Source organism: Scophthalmus maximus, chromosome 17 (assembly GCF_022379125.1).
Source record: "Scophthalmus maximus strain ysfricsl-2021 chromosome 17, ASM2237912v1, whole genome shotgun sequence".
Classification (NCBI taxonomy): domain Eukaryota; kingdom Metazoa; phylum Chordata; class Actinopteri; order Pleuronectiformes; family Scophthalmidae; genus Scophthalmus; species Scophthalmus maximus.
The window spans coordinates 1,199,923-1,225,301 of record NC_061531.1 but is presented as its reverse complement, the minus strand read 5'-3'; the positions used below and the strand labels follow the sequence as shown (position 1 = coordinate 1,225,301).

The 25,379-nt window shown below is 44.7% G+C and overlaps 1 protein-coding gene across 2 annotated transcripts in view; it reads left to right on the top strand.

The window, feature by feature from the left end:
* Window positions 1-13,157, top strand: part of abcc1 (ATP-binding cassette, sub-family C (CFTR/MRP), member 1) — a 44,049-nt gene extending 30,892 nt beyond the window's left edge. Inside the window, exons 24-31 of one of the 2 annotated variants that reach the window (XM_035615301.2) lie at window positions 499-698; window positions 847-973; window positions 4,909-5,010; window positions 6,161-6,307; window positions 6,438-6,596; window positions 6,939-7,105; window positions 9,985-10,179; window positions 11,218-13,157. In XM_035615301.2, coding sequence (XP_035471194.2) covers window positions 499-698; window positions 847-973; window positions 4,909-5,010; window positions 6,161-6,307; window positions 6,438-6,596; window positions 6,939-7,105; window positions 9,985-10,179; window positions 11,218-11,326 — 1,206 coding nt within the window. In that variant the 3' untranslated portion in view covers window positions 11,327-13,157. Of the gene's footprint in view, window positions 1-498; window positions 699-846; window positions 974-4,908; window positions 5,011-6,160; window positions 6,308-6,437; window positions 6,597-6,938; window positions 7,106-9,984; window positions 10,180-11,217 lie in introns of those variants that run through there. The other variant, XR_007029879.1, reaches the window with a different exon arrangement.
* The last annotated feature ends 12,222 nt before the right edge of the window (window positions 13,158-25,379 follow it).

Below are 25,379 nucleotides of genomic sequence, written 5' to 3'. Positions count from 1 at the left end.
ATTTAGACTATGGCGGGCAACTACAGTCTAGGTAATTCATGAAACACTGCAGTGAGGTCACGAAGAAGTCACAAAGGTTATGTATAATTAAAAGTGCCCCTGTTGAGTTATCTCTGCATCTTGAAGGACCGAAAGATTACACAGATGGAAAAAAAATTATAATCATATGGTATGAATTATGTCATCATGACTTCACTATAAATATTATTCTACACTATATGATGACATAAAATGACATTGTATTGTGTATATATAATATCCATTCACATTTGCATCCAATAAGACTAGAGACACAGTCTACAGTTTATTTAGATTAACCAATCATTGTCATCATATGGTATTAGATGACATCATTATGAAATGGCATTTTATCAAAAAGTTGCCTGATTGGGGTGTATACAACATGCACAGGATATGCATACCCCCCCCCCCCCCCCCCCCCCCCCCCCCCCAACACACACACACTTCTCAGACGTGTCATGTGTTTCATCTGTCTAGAGGATTTATGTGGCAACGTCTCGTCAACTGAAGCGTCTGGAGTCAGTCAGCCGTTCACCAATCTACACCCACTTCAATGAAACACTGCTGGGCACCTCTGTTATCCGAGCCTTTGGTGAACAGGAGCGATTCATCTGTGAGAGTGACCAGCGGGTGGACCACAACCAGAAGGCTTACTACCCCAGCATAGTAGCAAACAGGTCAGGAGCACTATTACGACACTAAACGGCTGTTCTTTCATATTATATGGTCTCTTGTGAGAAAAGACAAATGTGAGCAGGTTTTTTTGATTTCTTCAAGTAAAATCTGCTTCTTTCTTATTGTGTCAATAAATCTCTGATTTTCAAGGTGGCTGGCAATCCGCCTGGAGTTTGTAGGAAACTGCATTGTGTCGTCTGCTGCCTTGTTTGCCGTCATAGCTCGGGAGAGCATCAGTCCAGGCATCATCGGTCTGTCCATATCCTACGCCCTCCAGGTAAACACTCATACTCACACCTGTGCTACCTGTTCCCGAGAAGCGGGAGTATCTGTAACTTGAGGAATTCAGAACACAGTGTTTCAAGAGACCGTTTTCAAGTCTATAATGTGTAGCTACGAGATATGTCGACAGCTTGCATCGTTTACGTAAGTTATGTAAATCATGCGAGTTACTCATGAGAGATAATCACAGAAATGTTGTTTTCTTTACACTCCAGTGGTTGCCTGTACTGGAGTCATAGGCGAAAAACTTCTGTACAGCTTGCGACTGCCTGTATTGAGTCGGGCGCATTGGTATTTGGGCAGTGACACGATTTTTTAATTTTGCCTATACACAAACAATTTGGATGTGATTTAACTGGAGACGTTCAAGGGGTTTAAGGAATTACTGCCTTTACCATTTAGGAATTAGACTTTTTAGGAAGTTGTTGCTGTCAGTTAGACAGTACACATGGGTCAAAATATTAGATGGTGGGGTAAGTGCTGCCAGGTTAGATTGATTTAACATGTCTGCTTCTTCTGACACTTGTGTTGCTAATTTTCAAATCCATCCCATTGGCTTTACAGACCATCATGTAGTTTTAGTGAAATTGGTTTTCTACTACTGGAAAACCTGGATATTTCTGGCATTTTTAATGTTAAACCTTTACATGATTTAAATTTTTTGTCAAAAATGCTAACTGTTCTGGGCTAACTCGAGATCCAGAAAGGGTTTTTTCCCCTCCCTGACTCAGTGGTTGGACGTAGGAATGGGCCAAATCAAAGTGTCCTGTGTTGTGGAAAATCTTTTGTGTGTCCAGTAGAGAGGCTGGAATAAAGATTCTTTGAACAAAGTGGATTTTGTCAAAGTATTTTATTCTGTCGCGACTCTGAATGTTGTTCTGCTGGGAGACTTCAACGCCCACGTGGGCAATGATGGAGGCATCTGGAGAGGCGTGATTGGGAGGAACGGCCTCCCTGATCTAAACCAGAGTGGTTGTTTGTTATTAGACTTCTGTGCTAGTCATGGATTGTCTGTAACAAACACCATGTTCGAACATAAGGATGCTCATAAGTGTACATGGTACCAGAGCACCCTAGGCCGAAGGTCGATGATCTATTTTGTGATCGTATCGTCTGATCTGAGGCCGCATGTTTTGGACACTCGGATGAAGAGAGGAGAAGCTGTCAACTGATCACCATCTGGTGGTGAGATGGATCTGGGGGTGGGGGAAGATTCTGGACAGACCTGGTAAGCCCAAAGGTGTGGTGCGGGTGAACTGGGAGCGTCTGGAAGAGGCCCCCATCCGAGAGATCTTCAACTCACAGCTCTGGCGGAGCTTTTCTGGCATCCCTGTGGAGGTTTGGGGCATTGAACCCGAGTAGGTAATGTTCAAAGCTTCCATTGCTGTAGCTGCGGCGGTGAGCTGTGGTCTCAAGGTCTTAAGTGCCTCAAGGGGCAGTAACCCTTGAACACCATGGTGGATTCATTCCCGGTGGGGGTTTGCCTCCGCCAGGGCTGCACTTTGTCACCAATCCTGTTTGTGATATTCATGGACAGGATATCAAGGCGTAGTCATTTTGGTGAGGGGTTGCAATTTGGTGGGCTGGGGATCTCACCAAACTGCGACCCCGTCCTGATGGCACCATCTGTCTGTGACATTCAGCACTCACTGGATCAGTTCGCAGCCAAGTGTGGAGCGACTGGGATGAGGATCAGCACCTCTAAATCTCTCAGCAGGAAACCGCAGGATTGTTTACTCCAGGTAGAGAATGAGTCCTTATCCCAAGTGAAGGAGTTCAAGTACCTTGGGGTCTTGTTTGCGAGTGAGGAGACAATGGAACTTGAGATTGGCCGGAGAATCGGAGCAGCGGGACAGTACTGGACTCGCTTTGCCGCATTGTTGTTTTACGAAAAGGTAATTGAGCCGGAAGGCAAAGTTCTCGATCTACTGGTCAATCTTCATTCCTACCCTCACCTATGGTCATGAAGGATGGGTCATGACTGAAAAAACAAGATCGCGGGTACAAGAGGCCAAAATGGGTTTTCTTAGAAAAGTGGCTGCCGTCTCCCTTAGAGATAGGGTGAGAAACTCAGTCATCCTTGAGGAACTCGGAGTAGAGCCGCTGCTCTTTGCGTAGAAAGGAGCCAGTTGAGGTGGTTCTGGCATCTGGTAAGGGTGCCTCCCCTGGGAGGTGTTCCAGGCACGTCCAGCTGGGAAGAGACCTCGGGGAAGACCCAGGACTAGGTGGAGAGATTATATCTCCACACTGGCCTGGGAACGCCTCGGGATCCCCCAGTCAGAGCTGGTTAATGTGTGGCCTGGGAAAGGGAAGTTTGGGGTCCCCTGCTGGAGCTGTTTGACGATGATGAATATGATGATGGAGGCACAGAATTGGGAGAGAGTGCTGGGGAAGGTGCAAGCTAAGTTGTCTAATTGGAAATGGTTGTTACCCCAGCTGTCCTACAGGGGAAGAGCTCTGATCGTCAATAACCTGGTTGCCGCATATCTGTGACACAGATTCCAAGTGCCAACCCCCCCGCCGGGGCCTCTTGGAGCGGCTGCGGCTGCTCCTGGTGGATTTGTTCTGGTCTGGTCATTGTTTGAGGGCGGCAGTCCTTAACCTCCCTTTGGCAGAGGAGGGGCAGGGCCTCATAGACATTGCCTCTAGGACAGTGGCCTTCGGACTGCAGGCAGCTCAGCGGATGCTGTATGGCGTTTCACTCTGCTGGTCGGCTGTGGCCCCAGCTGGTGCTCTGGAAGGTCAAACAGCTCAGTTACGATGAACAGCTCTTCTTGGTGAGGCCCCCTGATTGCAGTCTTACTGGATTAACACCTATTACAGCTCTGTAATTGATGCCTTGACGCCTCTGAGCTTCATTCGACCATCTGACCAAGGCCTGGGATGTGGTTGTTTGAAGAGCCACTGTTTGACACCACTTTCTCCTCAGCCACCCTGAAAAGTAAGTTAATTTAGGTATATAGTGAAGCTAGGCCACCTCACAAGGACATAACTTGAAAAACTGGCTAAAGTGACACGTATATGGTGTCCAGAGTGCTGCGGAACTTGGTAGACCAGGTGTGGCAGTCGCTGTCTGCTCTTCTGCCGACCTTCACTCAGAGCCGAGGTCTGGCCGACCAGTGGAGTGACGGACATGAAAAAACCTTTCCTTCCTTGAGTGCGAGTCCTGCTGTGGGGGGGTGGAAAGAGGAGAGTGCCTACTGGTATATCCCCAAAGACGCCAGCATTGGGAACATTGAGCTCCTGTGGAGGGAAGCAGCTATCAGGTACTATATGGCCACCTTCTCACAGGAGAGTTGAAGTGGACTGAGATTTTTTGGCTCAGACTTTTCCCATAAAGGCAGGGCTGGTGGATCCTGTATAAGCCTCCTGTTGAGAAAAGGATGCCTGACATCCAGTGAACGCTATACATGGAGCATTACCTACAAACAAATACCGACTTCACCTGGACCCAAGCACTGGGGAGGGATGATAATTTGACCGCAGCCACAGCTTAATGCGAGCTAGCAGCATGGCAGAACCAGTGCTAAAAAAGTTATCTACAAAAGTATGCATCCAAAGAAACATGTCAGGAGTTTTCCACTCAGGTCGGTACCACCCCACTCATCTGGATTTCAACAAGGTCCAGAGACATAATTCTTCGTACTTGAAAATGTTGTTTTCAATGCTTTTGTTATTTGTTGACTGCTGATTGCTACTTAGGTTAATATTTGAAATAAAGTTTAACCCTGGTTTAATGACCAATCTAAAAACACTGTCATTGTCCACCGTCTGTATTTTGGTGGAGGCAGAAATGAGACATCTCCAAACCTGGTCAAATTAAACAAAAGCTATCTGCATTTGCAGCCAGTGGTAGAAGAGAAGATTGTTTTGTTTTTTTGTTAACTGACCATGTAAGTTAGACGATTTCTGCCCTCTGTCCATGTGCAGCTGACGGCCTCTCTGACCTGGCTGGTGAGGATGTCCTCTGATGTGGAGACCAACATAGTGGCTGTGGAGAAAGTGAAAGAGTACACTGACACAGAGAAAGAGGTACACACAAACAAATAATCCAGGGATCAAACAATTTTAAGAACCATTGTCACTTTTGTAGTTTTGGAGGAGGATTTTTTTCATGCTGCTGGATCTGGACTCGGGTTTAGGATATATGGTGTAGGATCTATGTGAAGGGTATGTATTATGAAAAGCAGTTGAACAGCTACAAAGTTAAGTCTACCGTTTTAAGTAGTAACTGATAAAAAAAACAAAAAAAACATGGGTTCTGTTAATCAGTGGCTACATGGAAAATGGAGCAATTGTGAAATGATGATGTCACAGCGTACTTCGCACTTGCCCACTCTTGCTTTGAGTAATGGGCATGCGGCAGCAAATGTTATAAAAGTTTTCCATTTCAATTCTTAATTTTTATATATAGAAAATTTTAATGATAATCGTTGTACATCTGAAGGTAATTATTAATATCAGTCCTCCTGGAAATGTGTGCACAAGAATCAGCCTCATGTTATGCCCTCTAAACGCCTACATTTATTGTAAGGAGCACCACATTAATGATTGATGTATAGAAATTAGATATGTGCACATTATTAGATGATTTAAATAAAAGTTGACATGACATTTCTACAACCGATGATGAAAACTTAGCCTTGGTAATGTGGATGAGGTTAAAAGGACTCCGTATGGTCCATGGTGTCAAACTTTTCGTGAAGCCTGCCACCTGCATTTGAACAACAAATTGTTCTAAAACTACATTCTGGACAGATCCCATCCCACTATAAATTGGAACAGATTCTGAAAGTCTTTGACTTCAGATCACAACTAAACACGCAGTCCAATTCCAACTTGTATCCATTTCAGCTGGATCTACAGGTTGAACTGCTGCTTATTGCCTGTGGTAAAGGTTATTGTAGCTATTCCCTGTTAAATCGTTAGCCACACGTGTAAACTCATGTTGTGTGTATTCACAGTGGTGGAATTTACTCATTTACTATACCACATTTATTTTTCAGCTGTTGTTACTAGTGACTTTTCAGTTAAGTTCATCCTATAAAACACCAATACTATATGTAATGCATTGTTGTCAGGCTAAACCACCCGGCCATATCGAAAGCTATGAAAACTGTCTCAGCTAAAACGTTCAAAACACTTCCCACAAATGATTGTTTGTGTGTCCTCTTACCACCAGGCAGAGTGGAAACACGAGCCCTCTAGCCTTTCCCCAGGATGGCCCACTGTCGGCTGTATAGACATCAGAGGCTTCGGCCTGCGCTACCGCCATGACCTGGACCTGGCCATTCGCAACATCACCATCTGCATTAACGGAGGAGAGAAGGTCTGGCCCTACATCATGACACTGGAGGCAGTAGTAGTGTGACTGTGTATGTGTGTAACATCCTTTTGATGTATATGTGTACAGTATGTCTTTGGTCTGTAACATTTATTTTCCTCCATCTATCCGTGAGGTGGGTATTGTTGGGCGCACTGGAGCGGGGAAGTCGTCCCTAACACTGGGGATTTTCCGAATCATTGAGGGAGCGGAGGGCCACATCTTCATTGATGGTGTGAACATCGCTGAGCTGGGCCTCCACGAGCTCCGGTCCAGAATCACCATCATCCCACAGGTCAGAGCAGAGAGGACACAAACGTACAACAAGTTAAACGACAACTGACAACAGACAACCGTTGAGACTATGTTAAGCATTTCTAATACAACACATAGTGTATATTACTCCATTGTGTACCTTGTAAAGTTTTAATGTCACAAGGAGCAGAACTCCTCCAAAACTGCTAGATGAATTTGAGAGATGCTCAGGGGATCTTGGGAGTTTCCCTTAGCCATCTTGGCCTATAGCAGAACACCTAAGACATGGTTCAGGACTCTCCTGATCCAGCTTTGTCTAAGGGGAAAATTGAAACTCAACATTGACGATGCGCTGACATCCAACTCTTTCTACCCTCCTCAGGACCCAGTGCTGTTTTCAGGCTCTCTGAGGATGAACCTGGATCCTTTTGACAGCTACTCCGACGAGGAAGTGTGGCAGGCGCTGGAGTTCTCCCATCTCAAGACCTTTGTGTCCAGCCTCCCTGGCCAACTCAGTCATGAGTGTAGTGAAGGGGGAGAGAACCTCAGGTATAACTGTTTGATATACTGCCGCGCAAATTAACAGACTTCATATTCCTAAATTAGCTGCTGACGTACACTTAAGACCACCTCACCTTATTTTCACAGCACAAATTAATTCATTTAACATCAGTCATTCTCACCACTCTACTGACTACACTTTCGCCTTTTAACACAAACACTGCTCTTATTTACCAATTGTATTTATTAATTTATGCCCTTTGCTTCTACCTGGTTGTGTTTTTATTCGGTCCAAAGGCCTTGAATCAGGAGCAACTGGACTTTGTTGTAGATTCTTGAAGAAGTTTCAGTTCAGAACTGATGAAGCCTTTTAGATGAGAGGTGAAACGTCTTCAGGGATCTACAACTGTGTCTAGTTGCTCCTGATTCAATGCCTTTGGATAACTAGTACCTGGATAAATCAGAATCTCCAAAGACATGGTGATGATACTTTTTCTTGAACCGGCTTTATTCATGGTCGTTCTACAAAGCCTTCCAGAAAGCTTCTGTACAGTATCTTGACTTGTTGCATTTCATTACTGAGAATGTTCAAGGTTCTAAATTGTCATTCCAAACATGTACATGAGACGAAAAACATTTTCAACAGTCTGGTCCCAGTGCTCAGCGTAATAAATACAAAATAAAATAAATAATGAATATCTCCAATAGAGAAAGTGATGTCTAAAATGAAGAATTAACAGAATGGAATATTTTAAAATAGAGAATAAAAAAAGATAGAGGAGATGGAGATGTTCACAGTATTGTACTATTATCTCTATAAGAACTGCATGCTTTCATAAACAATTGTGTGCTGTATTAAAGAATTAAATCATAAACACATAGGTTGTATGGACACTGACCTCCACCCTAATACTGTTACAAAAGAGGGGGGAAAGTAGCCTTCTAATCCTTGTATTAAAACAACAACAGCACATAACAATTAATTTACAATGAACATTAATTGTGAAATTGGTGCCTGCTGGAATTTTTTGTGAGGTAAGACATTTTTATAACATTATGAGCAGATTATTTCCTGAGGATATTGCAATATATCAGATGTTTTTTCCTCATATTCTAAGATCATAATTCGATCTGTATTAGGATTTTGATTTAATTTCCACTATGATACATATGTTTTGTGTTTTTCATAGAAATTAAGTTAATTTGAACATCCAGTGTCTACCGCTTTATCCATTTAAGGGTCGCGGGGGGGGGGCTGGAGCCAATCCCAGCTGACATTTAGCGAGAGGCGGGGTACACCCTGGACAGGTCGCCAGCCTATCACAGGGCCACATACAGTGACAAACAACCATTCACTCTCACATTCACACCTACGGTCAATTTAGAGTCTCCAATGAACCTAACTCCATTCTGCATGTCTTCGGACTGTGGGAGGAAGCCGGAGAACCCTGAGAGAACCCACGCACACACGGGGAGAACATGCAAAGTCCACACAGAAAGGCCCTGGTTGGTTGGAACCGGGACTCGAACCCAGAACCTTCTTGCTGTGAGGCGAAAGTGCTAACCACTACACCACCGTGCTAATTTGAATATATATATATCTATATATATAGATATATCTATATCTATATATATATAGATATATAGATATATATAAAGGCCAGCAGAGAGACAACTTTCTTCTTACTAATCTTTCTAATAATTTCAAGAAATCTGTGTTTGTCAGTCAGTCAATCATATCTGGGGAACTGTTCATCTTTAGAGTCCAAAAAAGTAAATGGACTGTTATTATGTAGCACTTTTCTAGTCTTTTAGACCACTCAAAGCTCTTTACAGCAACAAGTTACATTCACCCATTCATACACATTCATACACTGCCGCAAGAGCCACCAGAGGCAATTCCGGGTTAAGTCAGGGCTCCAGACTCCGGCAGTGATTAGTCAACTGCGGGGGCAGAGGCCACGCATGAGATCAGTGTAGATCTCCACCAGATCATCTTTTTTCTCATAGTGTGGAAAGGTGTGTCAGTGTGTTTCTCGTCACTTGTCGGGATGGAAGCAGCAGGTTCCTCATGAAGTCCTTGACTAGGCTGTGCATCTCATGTGCAAGGAGACCATTTCCTTGAACGCAGTTATGTCAATGGCAATACTCCAATCTGCCAACCCGTCTGCACTTGTAAGTTCAGGCATGTTCTTTCCTTTCGTCTGACAAAACTCCTGAATCGATGATTTCAGGTCCAACACTCTTTCCTAGCCTGAGCCACATGACAACAGTTCCTCCAACTGTTTTACAAATTTGCTAAGATTTAAAGCTGTAGTCGGAATGAACGTTGCAACCGTTGGGACTTTCAAAATGGAAGATTTGAACACACTCTTTGTTCCAAGACAAAAAAAGCAATAAGACATTCACCTTATCAAACCCCGGGTGTGACATCTGCTCCAATCTCCAGCTACCATTGGTCACTGTGTGTCCCAGAACTCAGGGGGTCACCAGGCCAATAAAACCCCAGCTTTCCTCCTCTGTTCACTCTCTTCTCTCTTTGGGGAGTTCCTTAGCTCAGCTGACGATACTGACCTCCGCGGAGGCCTGCTGTAACAGCCTGCTGTAGCAACAGACTGCTACAACTTCGAAAGGGCAGCGACGCAAGAGCCTGCCAAAGGACCACTCGAGGCCACAAGTCTCATTTTACATCAGTGGCTGTAACACACAGTCTTGCCAGCTGATCTAAACATTAGGAGCCACCAAGCAGAGTTGGTGTCAGGGATAAGAAAAAATAAGATGCAACTCTATTGAAATTCAAAAATTGAATCGCACAAAAGCCAGTTCATCCAATATTTCAAAGTCTTTGGTTAACCATCACGTGGGCCGGTTTCTGCAGTGTCAAGTGCTGTGTCAACAGCTGAAACCCTTCTTTCTTTTCCCTCCAGTGTCGGTCAGCGGCAGCTGATGTGCCTGGCCAGAGCTCTGCTGAGGAAGACCAAGATCCTGGTTCTAGATGAGGCCACAGCAGCGGTAGACATGGAGACAGACAACCTGATTCAGTCCACCATCCGCTCTCAGTTTGAGGACTGCACCGTCCTGACAATAGCTCATCGCCTTAACACAATCATGGACTACAACAGGTATCGTACAACACACACACACACATATATATATAAGCACCATAAGCGTTAGAACAGTGACACAATTATTGTAATTTTGCCTCTGTACGCCACCAGAATGGATTTACAAATGAAGCAGTCAAGATGACATTGAGTGAGTGAGTGTAGACTTTAAGGTTTAATTCAAGGGGTTCAACAAAAGTATTTTTTTTGGAATTACAGCCGCTTTCAGAGGCTCAGAAGTAATTGGACAATTCACAGACGAGCAGTTTCATGGCATGTTCCCTCGTCGTTCCATGACAAATGAAGCAGATAAAAAGTCTGGAGTGAATTTCAAGTGTTGAACATTTGGTAGCTGTTCAGTGGAACTGGCAAAATGAGGTCCAAAGATGTGCCAATGAAAGTGAAAATAATATGAAATTAATAAACCAATTGGGGAGACAGTAAAACATTAGGAGTGGCCAAACAATTTGGTACATTCTTAAAAAGAAGGAATCCAAGGTCAGCAACACCAAAATGCCTGGAAGACCACGGAAATAACTAAAATGGATGATCCCCTATTTCCTTGGTGAAGAAAAACTTCTCAACATTGAGCCATATCGAGAACACTCAGAGGAGGTAGAGTAGGCCTGGGCCAGAAAACCATGAAGATAATTATCGGGGGAAAATTAGAAAATTCTCAATAGAAATATAAGACACGGCCGATAAAAACTTCGACAGAACTCATTCCATCCATGTTTTGACAGAAAACACGAATAACCAATGAAAATGAGAATAGCGCCCAGTTTATACAGTCATTCTGTAATCTTAGTATCATCGCACCGTTATCTCATTATCCCAAGATGAGTAGTTTTAATGACAATTCGTGCATTCTATTTTCAGAAGCTCTCAAACATTATCTTTAGAGTAGTTGTGTGTATACAGTACCTTCACACAACAGGTACAGCTTTAAGGCTTTATTTCGGACATGCAAATGTTGAAATGGAAGAAGGGGTGGTTCCGGTGCTTCTTTGCGCTACTTGAACAGAAAGATTTACATCCGTTTTCTGTCTCCTCCAGGGTCCTTGTGCTGGACAAGGGAGAGATGGCAGAGTTTGACTGCCCCTCTAAACTCCTCGCTCAGAGGGGGGCCTTTTACAAGATGGCCATGGACGCTGGGCTGGTCTGAAGCAGGAGGTGCCACACTCTGTCCACCTGCTCTGCTGAGACCCTCTCAGCTCTTCTGACCCCTGGAGTGGAGGTCCTGAGTTACGGAGTGAGAGGGAGAATAAGTCGGAGGTTGTTTGACTATTTGAGCGAAGGAACTCGTGAACACAATAGGTCTGGTTGACCTCCTCCACCCTACACTTCGTCCACATTGAACTACAGATTCGTCCTTATACCCATATCATGTCTTGTACCCAGATTTCCTCCCGTCCTCTTCCTGGTCTTTCACTGTTGCGTGTGCCACGGAAGTTCTAACAAGTGATGCAGAACTTGACTTTTATTTTGAGAAAGCAATGTAACGGCGTTGGAGCAGTCTGTCTGTGCAATCCAGGCAATGGTTACCAGCACTGAGGTCAGTAGAGGACAAATACAGTTGTCCTGTAGTTATGAAACTATTAGTGCCATATATGTCCCTCAGATATACCAGGATGAGAGTGTTTTTTGAAGTGCGTGTGTGAGGCAACCGCTCCTACAGATGTGAAATACAGCGGACTTCTGTCTGTCCCTATTGTCCCCACGACATATAAGTTACAGCTGCTGTGTGTTACTGTTAGTGTGTATGAAATCAACATACAAGATACAATGAATGATTTTGTGCAACTGGCACTAAAGCCAAATAGACTGCTTTGAATTAGCAAGCAGTCTGGAACTGGGACAAGCCATTGTTTTGACCTTGTAGCTCTCAGGAATGATTCTTCTGAGAGACCAGCGTTTGTCGTCTTCCAATTCAGTTTTACTTTCAGAGCATCATCATCATCAGGAGGAGGGGGAGGTTTGGGAACCATCCCCTACACTGATGAACGCACAGACCCAGTGATGGTCTGTAACACTGAACAGCGCCGCAATCGCAAGAAAACCGCAAATGCGCAAACTAGGAATGTAGAGTTCACATGGTTGTTTCTTTAAAAACAGCACTGATTGTTAATTTTTGGGGAATTTGTGTTCTTTTAGCAGCAACTTTGAATTGTTATGTTCATACAAGCTGCTGGTTTGGTCAGAGGTTTTATTGATGTAGTTCAACGTGTTCTGATTATACAAAACAACACCTTGTTGTTCCATTATGTCTGCAGCTTCTACCAAGTGGTTTTTGAGTTTTACAATGAAACATTCAGATTGTCTGTCACCTTGGACGGATGCAGGAGAACAGTTTCATTTTCGATTTTATTTCAGCTGCACAAAGTGGATATTGTAATCTTTCCTGTTTTTGAAATGTAGGCAATACATATTCCTTGTTAACAGCCATGCTTTACACAAACAAATGGCTGCATCCCGACCAATAAAGAAATTCAGTTCAAAGTCTCAGTAAGCGATTTTTAGAGAAAGCTCGTCTCTCTATTTGTTGTTGTTGTGATTTTATCATTTTTTGTTTTCCATTTACAGAGCCAGGGCTGACACTACAACCCTGATTTTTTTTTTCGGCGCCCACAGAACCAACAGGTAGCGGACTTTGAGAAAATATTCGCTGATTTTCACAAAACGTGTGTTGCTTTAGAATCACTCACTGCCCTTTTAAGCTCCAACAGCAGTTTTCAAATGAATTGTTGAGTTGCTTTGTTATCTTTATTGAATAAAGATCTGTTCAGTTGAAGCTCCTGAAATAACATGCAGGAAGTTGGTAGTGTGCACTTGCATGCATATCAGAAACTCAGATTTATTTGCCTTCATAGATGCAGCAGTTTGTAGCTACCGCCTGCATTCATTGGCAAACATATATTTGCTGAAAAGCTTTGGTTGTGTCTCGGCACAGGATGTAAAGCATCTAGAGATTGAATAAAGCATATTTGTCTTGCGTATTTATTCTTAAAAAGGGAATATTTTATCTTTTATATATTAATGAGTTGTTTATGTAATCCTTTTTTAAAATAAATCCAATTTGTGTCTAAAAGCAATAATTGTATGTTTTGTTAATTGTTGCTGTTGCTAATGTTTTCATTTTTCTATAAAATAGAAAATAACAATAATTACATGAAAAATTTGACACACCAGGCAGATATTCTTTACTCTACTAATATAACAAAGTGTTGAAATGTAATGCCATGATGGTGGCAGAAAGAGCAGGATCATCACAGCTCTCTGATGGATTGCCTTTAATGTTTTAAGACCTCCAAACACTTAATATATGCAATCAATGCTGACCTGCTACTGCGAGTCAACAGACAAGTCAAGCCTTAGGAAACATGTTGTGACATTTATCCATCCATGTACAATCCGGTAAAGATTTAGCTGAGCTGGCTGCTCATGCATTGCCAGTGCATGTATTGAGGAAAGTCATGTAGCCATGCTGCAGCTATTTTGTGGGGAAGGTATAAATAAAAACAAATAACTAATCTATTTTGTAAAATATGATAGAATTTTAAACAAATGTAATGACATTTTATGAAAGTAATGATGCGTGTCACTATTCTAGGTGCAGGATGCAGCGGAAAGACACTTATTCCATGTACAGATGAACAGCCCAGGTGGAACACAGGGACATCTGATCTATGTGTGCATCTGAATCGTAGGGAGATCAGACTTACAGCGAGCTCTGCAAAAAAAGGTTTAATGTACATGCAACCATAAAGAGTGAAACATTTCTGTCTAGGCCTCATTTACTGATCAGCGCACTCAGAAATGCAGTGATATCAGACTAGTAGATGGAGAGTCGCAGCTGCTGAAAAACAGCAAGGGATAATTACATACAAATACAAAAAGTTCTTTTGCACAGGTCTTTAGTCCGCTAAACGTTTGATCTGGACACCTTTTTTTTACAGTGCAGTACAATGAGCCATTTGTGAGGGAGCAAGTAAAGCACTTGAGAGGTTTTTACATCTCACATATGCTGCAGGCCACTTTTGAGCTAAATGAAAGATACAGATAATGGGCAAAGATTAGAGCACATCAGTATGTGTGGCATGAAAGAAAATGTTTCCCAGACATTGGGGGGGTCATGTAAAGAAACCTTCACTGTAATGCAAAAGGTTAAGAACAACAAGCATTGTAAACTTTACGTTCAAAGAGTGATAAGATATGAGACATGACTCCTACAGTACATTTTAATGAAAATGGGTTCTTCCTGTAGTCCACAACTATCTCCACTGTCTTGAGAGCGTTAAGCTCCAGGTTGTTCTGGCTGCACCAGGTCACCAGATGGCCAATCTCCCACCTGTAGGCGGACTCATCCCCGCCAGAGATGAGCCCAATGAGTGTGGTGTCGTCCGCAAACTTCAGGAGCTTGACGGACTGGTGACTGGAGGTGCAACCGTTGGTGTACAGGGAGAAGAGCAGGGGGGAAAGAACGCAGCCTTTGGGGGATCCAGTGCTGATGGTCTGGGATTCAGAGACGTGTTTCTCCAGCTTCACGCGCTGCTTCCTGTCAGACAGGAAGTCTGTGATCCACCTGCAGGTGGAGTCGGGCACATGGAGCTGGGAGAGCTTGTCCTGTACCAGAGCCGGGAGGATAGTGTTGAAGGCAGAGCTGAAGTCCACAAACAGGATCCTGGCGTATGTTCCTGGGAAGTTCAGATGCTGGAGGGTGAAGTGGAGGGCCATGGTTAGTGCATCATCTACAGACCTGTTGGCTCTGTAGGTGAACTGCAGTGAGTCCAGGAGTGGGTTGGTTATGGCTTTGAGGTGGGACAGCACAGGGCGCTCAAGCGACGGGTCTGTAGTCATTCAGTCCTGTGATCCTTGCCTTTTTGGGGACAGGAATGATGATGGAGACTTTGAAGCAGGCTGGCACATGACATGTCTCCAGTGAGGTGTTGAAGATGTCTGTGAACACCGGAGACAGCTGGTCAGTGCAGTGCTTCAGGGTGGATGGAGAGACAGAGTCTGGTCCAGCTGCTTTGTTGTCACTGTGGTAAAGCAGGTCGTCCAGATAAAACAGCACTCTCATCCCCGCTCTGCGTAATGGCTGCAGAGCCGTCTCCAAACACTTGGAAAAAGTGCGCTGAGCCAGAGAATAACCGAACGGCAGGCAGTTGTACTGTTACTGAATCCCCTGAAATGAGAACCGCAGGAACTTCCTCTGTTTCGGAGTTATGGGGACGTGGAAATATGCATCTTTCAGGTCTATGGAAGTGAACCAGTCCCCCTGATGCATGCATTCCAACACCTGTTTTATCGTCAACTTGTGGAAAGGTCTCTCCACCATGGACTTGTTGAACAGTGACAGGTCCAGAATTGGTCTCGACCCGCCCGTCTTTTTCGAAATGAGGAAATAACGGGAGTAAAACCCCTGATTTTCCTGCCCCGGAGGAACCAAGGAAATCTGTCTGAAGAGCGAGACACTGATTCTGGGAAGACAGAACCGTCTCCAGAATCCCGTCGAACCGCGGGGTAGTCAAGGCAAACTGCAAGGTGTAACCCTTGCAGATCAGCCTGTCCATCCACTTATCGCCGTTGCCCACGACAAGTTCTTTTCTGTGGCAACCCATGGGGGGCTCAGACCGAAAGGGCCGTGCAGACACCTCATGAGAATGCGGCGCACGATCGCTTGCCGCTGGACTCCGTTGTGGAGACGGTGCATTCACTTTCTCAATATGCCACCGTTCGGGGGGGGGGGGGGGGGGGGGGCTCTTGAAATCAGCATTGAGAAGCGGTAACACTTACACACACCGAAGGGTGAGGGGAGGAAACGCTGTGTGCAGGTGGAAAAACCAGGGGGTCTGCCAGTGTCTCTGGTCATGGTGATCCAGACGAGCGCTGGGCTCGGACGCCGGGTTGGGAAGACATGTGCTTCCGCATTTCTCCTCTGATGACCGTCCATGAGCCCCTTCTTGACATTGTCATTAATGGGGAGGGGAGTTGCAACCACGCATTATGGTGGATAAGGTGCTGCGAAGCTGCAATGCAAGCACCGCAGACAGCGATGGAAGCACTCCATGCACTCCGGCTTTAAAGAGCTCACTCGCCCGTCCGGGCAGGAGTTTGGGCTCGGCCGCCATCTTGGTCACGGTCACTGGTGCGACTTGTCAGTGAGCCTCAACGTCACCTGGTCCCTGATGTTGGGCGGGACTGGGCGTCGACGACGGTGGGTGTCACCCTGAAAACTGCCGCCAAGCTGGTATCCAGAGGAGGAACAAGCGGGAAACCGTGGCCGGGGATACCGACGACCCTAGTGACGTCATCATAGGTGGATACCTGAGCCTTCAGCTTGCTCGGCACCACCCTCTGCTAGGCCAGAAAGCCACAACGGACAGCGGGCCGTCTGGCTAGTCGTCTGGCTAGTCAGGAAGCCGCCCGTCATCTCGTCAGGACTAGGAGGCACCTGAGTCGGTGGGACCATGAGGTTCTTGTACGCCGCTGCTCTCTTAATGATGCCTGGAAGATCGTGCACCAGAGCACCAATCACAGGCAGGGACGCGGTTCCTGAAACGGGGACCCCAGTGACACCTGGGTGTGTACCCGCAGAGTCGTCATCAGGCTCCGTCCCCTCAGGGGGGGAGAAAGATTTGACTGAAAAGAGTCGGTGACGGGGGCGGAATCATCCGACTCTGCGCCCTCGTCAAAGTAGGATATAGCAACCTCCAGGGAACAGGTGTCTGCGACTGGCCACACATCCTCAGCGATAACAGTGAAGGTGTCCGCCCTTCGCTGTTTCTCCGCCTGAGGAAGGAGCTTGCAGTACGGGCAAGCGGACTGCGGAGTGAGTGCTATGCCGACATGTGCCGGGCCGAGGCACGAGTCGCAGCGGGCATGGAGATCGAAGCCCATGATGTATCCCGTCTCATAGTCTGGGCACAGTCACACGGCATTGGAGGAAGCCATCTTGGATGAAGTCTTCTCAGTGTGCAGTCAAAGTCAGCTGAAGAAAACTGGGAGCAGATTGACAGTCTCAGTCCAATTTATACCGTGGAGAGGCCCACACAGCAGGTGGGCGTGGACTAAAGTTTTTTCAGTGCTGCGCGGTCACACAAGGGATACACCCACTAGCGATAGCCTTAAAGGGCGAGGCCTACACGATATAGAACTGGTCAGTGTGGAAGCAGTGATAGAGAAGAGGATGAGAGGAAAGATGAAAGTGATGATGTACAAGCCCTCTCATCCGCTCTGTGCTGAACTGAGGCAGCTCAGGAACTCGTTCAGTCACAGACTCATTCAGCCTCAAAGCACTTGGGAGGCTCCTTTGTGCCATCAGCCATCAGACCGCACAATACCACAGCACCCACAGTCTAAGACGCAATCCATTTCTTATATCAACTGCACAGTTCATTTTTTATTTTACAGCTACATTGCACGTTATTGTATACATAATTTGTTATTGTATATAGTGTGACTTTTATTGCATAATATTTCTATTTTATCTTATTTAACTAGATTCTGTTTCTATTCTACTTATATCGAAATATTAAATTTCCCCAGTGCCGCAAATCATAAGCACATGGGAGATATGACCTCTGTCCACATGGGATAGCCTTCAAAAGGTGTGAGACACAAAGACCCTCTGATAAAAACTCTTCTTATCAGAGAAAAAAACTTTTTTGTAGAGCTTGTGGGTCGGTGGGGCTAAAATATGTTGATGTACACTCAGTTTAGATTGGTGCTACAGTGGTTCCACACCTCTATGAATTTTGTGCATTCTGCGGGAAGATGTCCACCTGGCATTACAAATGAATGGTGCTTGAGAGTTAGGGAAAATCCCATAATTAAGTATTTGAAGTGAACAGCATCATTTCCAGCCAATTATGCTGTCCATAATGTGAAATTTCCCCAGGCATCTAATATTTCTTTCTATAATCCAGAATCCCGAGGCCTCCCACGACTAGTTCCTTTCAGGAGCATTGTAGCAACGTGCAACCAATATCATCAATTCAGTCACTCACACATCACCTGGTGTGATTTAAAAGTCTGAATTCATTTTTGCAATGAAAATATGGCCTTAATTTGCCTTAATTGGTTGGAGGTCAACAAAAGTTCACCTGTTCAATGGCAGCGCCTTAACATTGAAGTTTTAGGGTTCATATTTCCAAAACCGTGCAAATTTTTGAAAGCTCATATTTTGCGTGCTTCATCCACGGAGGCAGATCTTACAGTGTGCCAAGTTTGGAGTGAATCAGAAATACTTGATGTTTTGGTCTCTGGAGCCAGGCCCTGCATTGAGAAATGGCCAAAATCAAAGTTTCTCCAATCACTTTCATATTCACAGGGTTAAATCCGTAGAGTGAGAGGGTGGTTTGGTCAAAGTTTCAGGGGGCTAGCCCACGCCTTTATGGAAAGATTGGCCTGTACATTTTTTTGTAACAAAGGTGTTGCCACTGGTTAGGGGTTGTCCACTGGCAATACCTGACAGTCAGACAATTTTCACTAATGATGGTATTGCCTTTGGACACCCTGTCCACCGGCATTGGACAACCTGTCCACTGGCAATACCTCTAGGGTGAAAACTTTGTCTCCCAATCAAGAACAAAGAGACCTGATAAGCAGCCTGGAGGTATGCTGGTCTGTCTGCAGTGTGGTCCCTGTGGCTGCTGGGGACAAATTTGAAATTTTGTATTCAGACAGCTTGTGTATTTTACACCTCCAGGTGGTGGCTGTCGTCATTGTCGAAATTTTGGGCCAGTGTGTGAATTTTGGGTGAAACAAGGCTAAATATGCAAAGTGGACAAAAAGTCCTTGAAATGGACACATTTCCTGTTGAAAAAATGGCAAAGTGAATGAAGTGAACAAAAAGTCCATCAAGTGGACGGGTTAGGGACACAGTGTCCAATGGTAATGACCTGGACCCCAACCCTGACCCCCCCACAACACGTCAGTGCCACCATCAGGAACAGTACCATTGGCACACACGCATGTCCACTGGCAATAACCTTGCAATACCGTTGGACACCCTAACTGGTACGCAAGTCCATTGTGAGGAGTTGGGACACCGGCAGGACATCAGTATTCAATTTCTGCCATAAAGTGGAGGATTCCCTTTCCCACCATCTGCCCACCTCTCCTCTCTCCCCTATTTTTCTCATCTCTCTAACCGGTCGAGGCAAATGGACGCCCACAACTGAGCCTGGCTCTGTTATGCCTTGGCCAGAACTACACAATTTTCAAAGTCGTCAGATCGCACATGCGAAAACACGCGAAAATTATACGGTAAAATATGCAATACACGTGTAAAATAGGAATTGTTTGTCGCTTTCACGATGGATGTCAAAAATAAACTGTGTTCAATATATTGCAGGATACTCTTATGATGACAGGTCAAAAACAGGCCCCCACCTGCACTTTGGCTCAGCAGTTCAGGGGGTGAAAGTTTCCAAATTGCTGATTCTGGCGTTGTGGCATATCATTATGAGTCGTTGGAGCAGCACTGGAAGATGGCTGAGCTGGTACCTGAACTCTCACAGTGTCACACTCCCGTGCAAAGTGATCAGGTTTCTGGCACATTCTACAAATGACAGACTGCTTCCCATGACGGAAAGAGGTCCTGGGGGCATTCTGGAGTGCAATAAGACTGCTGCTAAGTTAGTTTAGCTGCTCCTGTTGCTGTTTCAACATTTCTTTTAACTATGCCAACGTAGAGATTGAGCCTAGGTTACCTGACACAGATTGAGGACCTCCCACCACTGCAAATTGAAAACCTGTAGCAAATGGGACAGAGTGGCTCCTACCCATGGCACTTCCCTGCATCCCCTCCTGCTCCCACCTAATAGCCTCACTTCAAGCAAGGTGACATTAGGCTGGCGGTGAACAAACTGCTTCAATTCCCTGCGTAGAGCACAATCACACACAATTTTGAACAAATTGGTCATGCAGTAGCATATGGGAGTTTGGGAAGCCATTAGCAGCATTAGTTACAACCTATCGCGGAAAATTCTCTCTCATCTCCTCTCTGTCCGAAGTCATTTATCTTTGGCAGGTCAGCTCACACTCTCTGGATGTCATAGTCTAAACATCTTGATTCTAAGGAGCAATTCTATCTGTTTAATGACGACATGATTCTGAGAGTTAAATACACCACACTGACCGGCTTAGGGAGTGTTTTTGGGACATCATACAAAGACAACTTTTTGATCTTTGTACGAACCAGAAATCCCTTCAATATTGAGTTCTTGTAATAAATACACATCCACGGTCTCCGTCTTCCTGATTCAACTGCATACATTTTTCCATCACGCAACCCTGTCCATCAAACACATGCATGGGAAAATGGTTTGGAACACCCATATATATAGAACACCCTCCGCATATATTCTCCCTTTCCCCTCTAGATCTGTACTTTATCTCCTCACCTTCCAAATGATCATGAATGAATAGTACTTGGTCAGCCCTGGACAAGTGGTGAGCATACACACTTGAACTTCCTCCAGCCACCAATGCCGAGACTAGTTCTACCTCTAAACCGAGGATGGGCAACTTTGATAGAGAGGGCCACAAAACTTTTATCCTCACTACCAGAGGGTCAGATTGTGACCGTGTACTTTCACCAGTAGGATACTGTAGATGATCTTACCAGGAACAGATGTTTATCAAGGTCGAACCACTCAGCCTTCCAGAACAGCAGCTGGGCCACAGTCGCCAAGCAGTGGGAATGTTTTAAGCAGCCGCTGAGCTGCCTGAAGTCTGAAGGTCCTGGAGACGACATCTATGAGGCCCTTGACTCAGGGAGTTACAGGGCCGAAGCCCGCAACCAGTAACATCCTGACCAGAAAAAGTCTACAATCAGCTGCTGCAGTTGCTCCAAGAGCCCCGTGGTGGAGGTAGCACTTGCAGTCTGTGCCACTGAGACGAGGCAACCAGGTTATTGACAATCAGAGCTCTTCCCCTGTAGGACAACTGGGGTAGTAACCATTTCCATTTTGACAACTTAGCTTGCATCTTTCCCAGCACTCCCTCCCATTTCTGCCTTACTGTGTCCTCACTCCCTAAAAAACCTCCCAGGTAAGGTTCCCAGGAAGACCGGGAGTGTTTTCGCTGATGAATTTTCTCATATAGGGCTAAGCTGCCCTCTAGCTCCTGAATGTCCCCCCGACCCTGAAAAATTACATTTATGTCGTCAGCATAAGCTGATACAATCACAGGGGGCTGTGAGCCTGTTCAGGTAGACAGAGACCCCTCTGTTGGTTTCTAAGCCTACACAGAAGAGGCTCGATGGCCACACTGTACAGCTGGCCTGAGATGGGGCAGCCTTGCCTGATCCCTCTCTTTACTGGTATCGGACAGCTCAATCATCCCCCACCTTCACAACACAACGTGCATCACTGTACATCAACTTCACACAGGACAGGAAGTGCTCCCCAACACCAAAAGCTTTCAGTGTGGCAAACAAAAAAGAAAATCGACATGATCAAAGCGCTTTCTCCTGGTCAATTGAAATAATACCTAATATATATATATATATATATATACATATAAAGGTATATTTATACCTAATTATTTAAAGAACCTTCTCTTTCTGCTTTAGCACTTTTAAGTCCTCTTTTCAGAGCAGTAAGCAGTTTTCTCAGACGGTAACGGTAGTGCTCACAATCTGAATGAACTTTTTTACATCTGGAAAATAGTCTTTTATATCGACTGCTCTGCCGAAGGAATCATCCAGGAAGCCATTCACCTCTTGCAGAGAATACAGGTCTGTATTCTGGGAGATACTGTCTGCTACAGACACATTATCAGACTCTGAACTGCCTCCATTTCAGTCACCTGACTATTGCTCAGCTCTGCCTGCTGCCCAACACACTGCAGCCCCCCTGTTCCATCTCAGCTACCTCATCCTGCCCAAGTCACAGTCTCTCCCTGCACTGACCACCCCACTTCACCAGTCTCTCCCTGCACTGACCCCACTGCCAGTGGAGAAACTTACGTAAACCGTCTAAAGTTAGGCCATTCTCAATGAGATGTGTCACTAAGGTTGCCAACTTTGTCACCATGAAATAAGGAACAAAAGGTGGCCTGCTGCAGCAGTGCGGGTATGGTTTTGTGTGAATAAAGTGTAATGTTTTAAGCCATATTTCATAATGATAGCTAATCTCTTAATTAAATATTAATACATAACTCATGCCTTGGCAACATAAAGTAGGTTTAATAATGTTTTTTTAATTTACATCGGTGGGGGGAAATGCTTCACATTCTTAATCACTCAATCTATATTTAAGTTAGAAAACAAAACTTGACAAAATAAAATATTTAAATGAAAGAGGAAAAAGAGGGGCATGCGTCTGCTCACTAAGTCTACTTTTTCCATGGATATTTTTTGGCTGCTCTTGACCGATTCAAGAAGTCTTTTGTCATTTTGTCCAGCCAGAGAAAAGTCTTTACATGACAAGTCACAGTTCACAGATATTTGAAGTTCATTTTTGTTCAGTGCTGCATCTGTTTCCTGACCATTTATTGGTCATCAGAGAGAAAATCCTCTCTCCAAAGGCATTTGACCCTGGCCCACTGAGGACAAATTTCCACTTGTCACTGGTGGTATCCGGTGTGGCTTTCTTTATTTCCTCCCTGCTGAACAAAACTCTTCATAGAGTTGGTCCATACTCACTGTCTCTGTCATTTTGAGGGCAACCACCACCTGCTCAAGGTCAGTGAAGGAGAGATCCTCATGTAGGCTGATCATTTTCAGTTTCATCATCACATTTTCTGATGAGAAATCAAACCATTTGTCAATGTATGCAATGACAGAGTCATAGAACTTCAGAAAGTCCTTTTGCTGCTTTGATCTCTGTGCTGACAGTTGTTTGTCCATCAGCTTCTTAGTCTGGTATCCAAAAAAAGCTGTCTTCTTTCCGCTGAACCATCTACACTTTGAATTTCCCCAACTCCTCGTAAACATCTGTGATGCAGAGCTTTGTTTCCTACCACTTTCTAACAAGTGTGTCAAAAAAACACCCCACGTTGTGGGAAAAGCACAGATAAATCTCAGCAGCTGCAGTTTTTTCTTCGTCCTCAAAAAGACTCCTCAGTGCCACAGGATAGGTCTCCCCAAGGGACCTGAAGTATGAAGCCAGCTCTGCAGGAGACGATCAACAGCTGGATGAAGAGACAGCCATCGGCTGCAAACATGACGCAGAATTTCACGCCACTCAATGTCAACAAAGGCAAAAAATGCGTGCAGTTCCTCTCTTCTGGAAGCTGATACTGAGAAGTGGCTGATCTTTAAAACCAGTGTCTCAATATCCACTGACAGCTGATCACAGGCGTGCTTGCAGGTGTTATGAGCTATGTGTGGCGGGCAATTAGCTTTCAAAATGTGACTGTTGGCACTGCTCAATAACTGGTAAACAGAGTGGTGTTTTCCAAAGTTTACACTGGCATTATCTGCCGCATAGGCTGTGATGTGTTTTATATCCAGTTCATACTGTTTTAGGTAGTTCATCAGAGCTTGATGAATACTATATGCAGTTTCATAACTATCTTCATAAAAGTCAAGCAACTTGCACTGCACTCCATCAGACAAAGAAATATATCTCACGCACACTGGAAACATTTTTCTATTTCCCTTGTTTGAAGCATCGGTGGCAACTGAGTAAAACACAGGCTCACTTTTACCTTTTTTGAGGAGGAGGAATTGCCGCATTTACTTAGCGTATACTGATGTGTGTGTGTGTGTGGGGGGGGGGGGGGGGGGGTGGATGATGACAGGTGTCGGTGATTATTCTCAAGTGACGTGATCAGCACTGCTGCTGTTGTCAGTCAGTGGTTGCAGAGTCACAAAACGGGACAAGGGAGGTCACGTGTAGGTGGCTGTGACTCAGATAGAGTCGTTCGATACCAGCTTCCGCCAGTCCACATGACGTTGTGTCCTTGGTGTCCCTAAATTGCCTCTGACGGAAAAATGCATGGTAAATAGTAGCGCTGCATGAATGTGTGTGAATGGGTGAATGTGACTTTCCTGTGAAGCGCTTTGAATGGTCTCATATGACTAGAATTTACTAATCAGGTAGACAAACTTCAGGACTGTCTTAAAGACATAAAGGCCTGGATGACTTTGAATTTTTTACTTCTAAATTCAGAAAAAACTGAGGTCATTTTACTCCACACTAAACACCTCAGAGAAACATTATCTGATCATATAGTTACCTTGGATGGAATAAAACCTTGGCCTCCAGCTCTACTGTAAGAAACCTCTGTAAACTCAGGACTACTTGTGGTTCCCAGAGTCTGTAAAAGTAGAATGGGAGGCAGAGCCTTCAGCCACCAGGCTCCTCTCCTCTGGAACCAGCTCCCAGTTTGTGTCAGGGAGACAGACACCCTCTCTACATTTAAAGTTAAACTTAAAACCTTCCTCTTTGATAAAGCTTATAGTTCGAGCTGCTCAGGTGTTTGATAAACCATTTCCTTTTTAAGCTGCTATGGGCCTAGACTGCTGGGGGAACTTATACCATGTATACTCCCCATGTATTTACATTACATGTCACTGATTCTGTTTTCTCTCTCTCCTAGTAGATCTCTGACCCCGGAGCTGCAGGATCCAAACCCATCACTATTATTATTATTATTATTATTATTAATAGCATCATTGCATTTAAGTGTCAGTTTTCCCTGATTATAAGTATGAGTCTGGTGGAGATCAAAGCAACTGTTATACAACCCCCCCCCCCGATATGTTTACAGTACATGTCACTAACCCTGTTTGTGTTTTCTATCTCTCCTAGTGTATCTCTGACCCCAGAGCTGCAGGACCCAAACCCACCATTATTATTATTATTATTATCATCATCACTAATAATAACAACAACTTAATTGTATTTTTTAATTATAAGTGTCAGTCTGGTAGAGACTAAAGCGGCGATTGTACAACTGTCCTCTCTCTCTCTTCTCTCCTACTGTCTCTCCTCCCACCCTCTTTCTGCCCACCTCTCCTCTCTTCCTCATTTCTCTCCTCACCCCAACCGGTCGAGACAGATGACCGCCCACAACTGAGTCCAGTTCTGTCAGAGATCTCTTCCTGTTAAAAGGGAGTGTTTTCTCTCCACCGTTGCCAAGTGCTTTGCTCATTGTGGGATTTGTTGGGTTTTCCCTTTAATATTGTAATATTGACCTCACTATGTAAAGTGCCTTGAGACTATGTATGTTGTGATATGGCGCTATACTAATAAAATTGA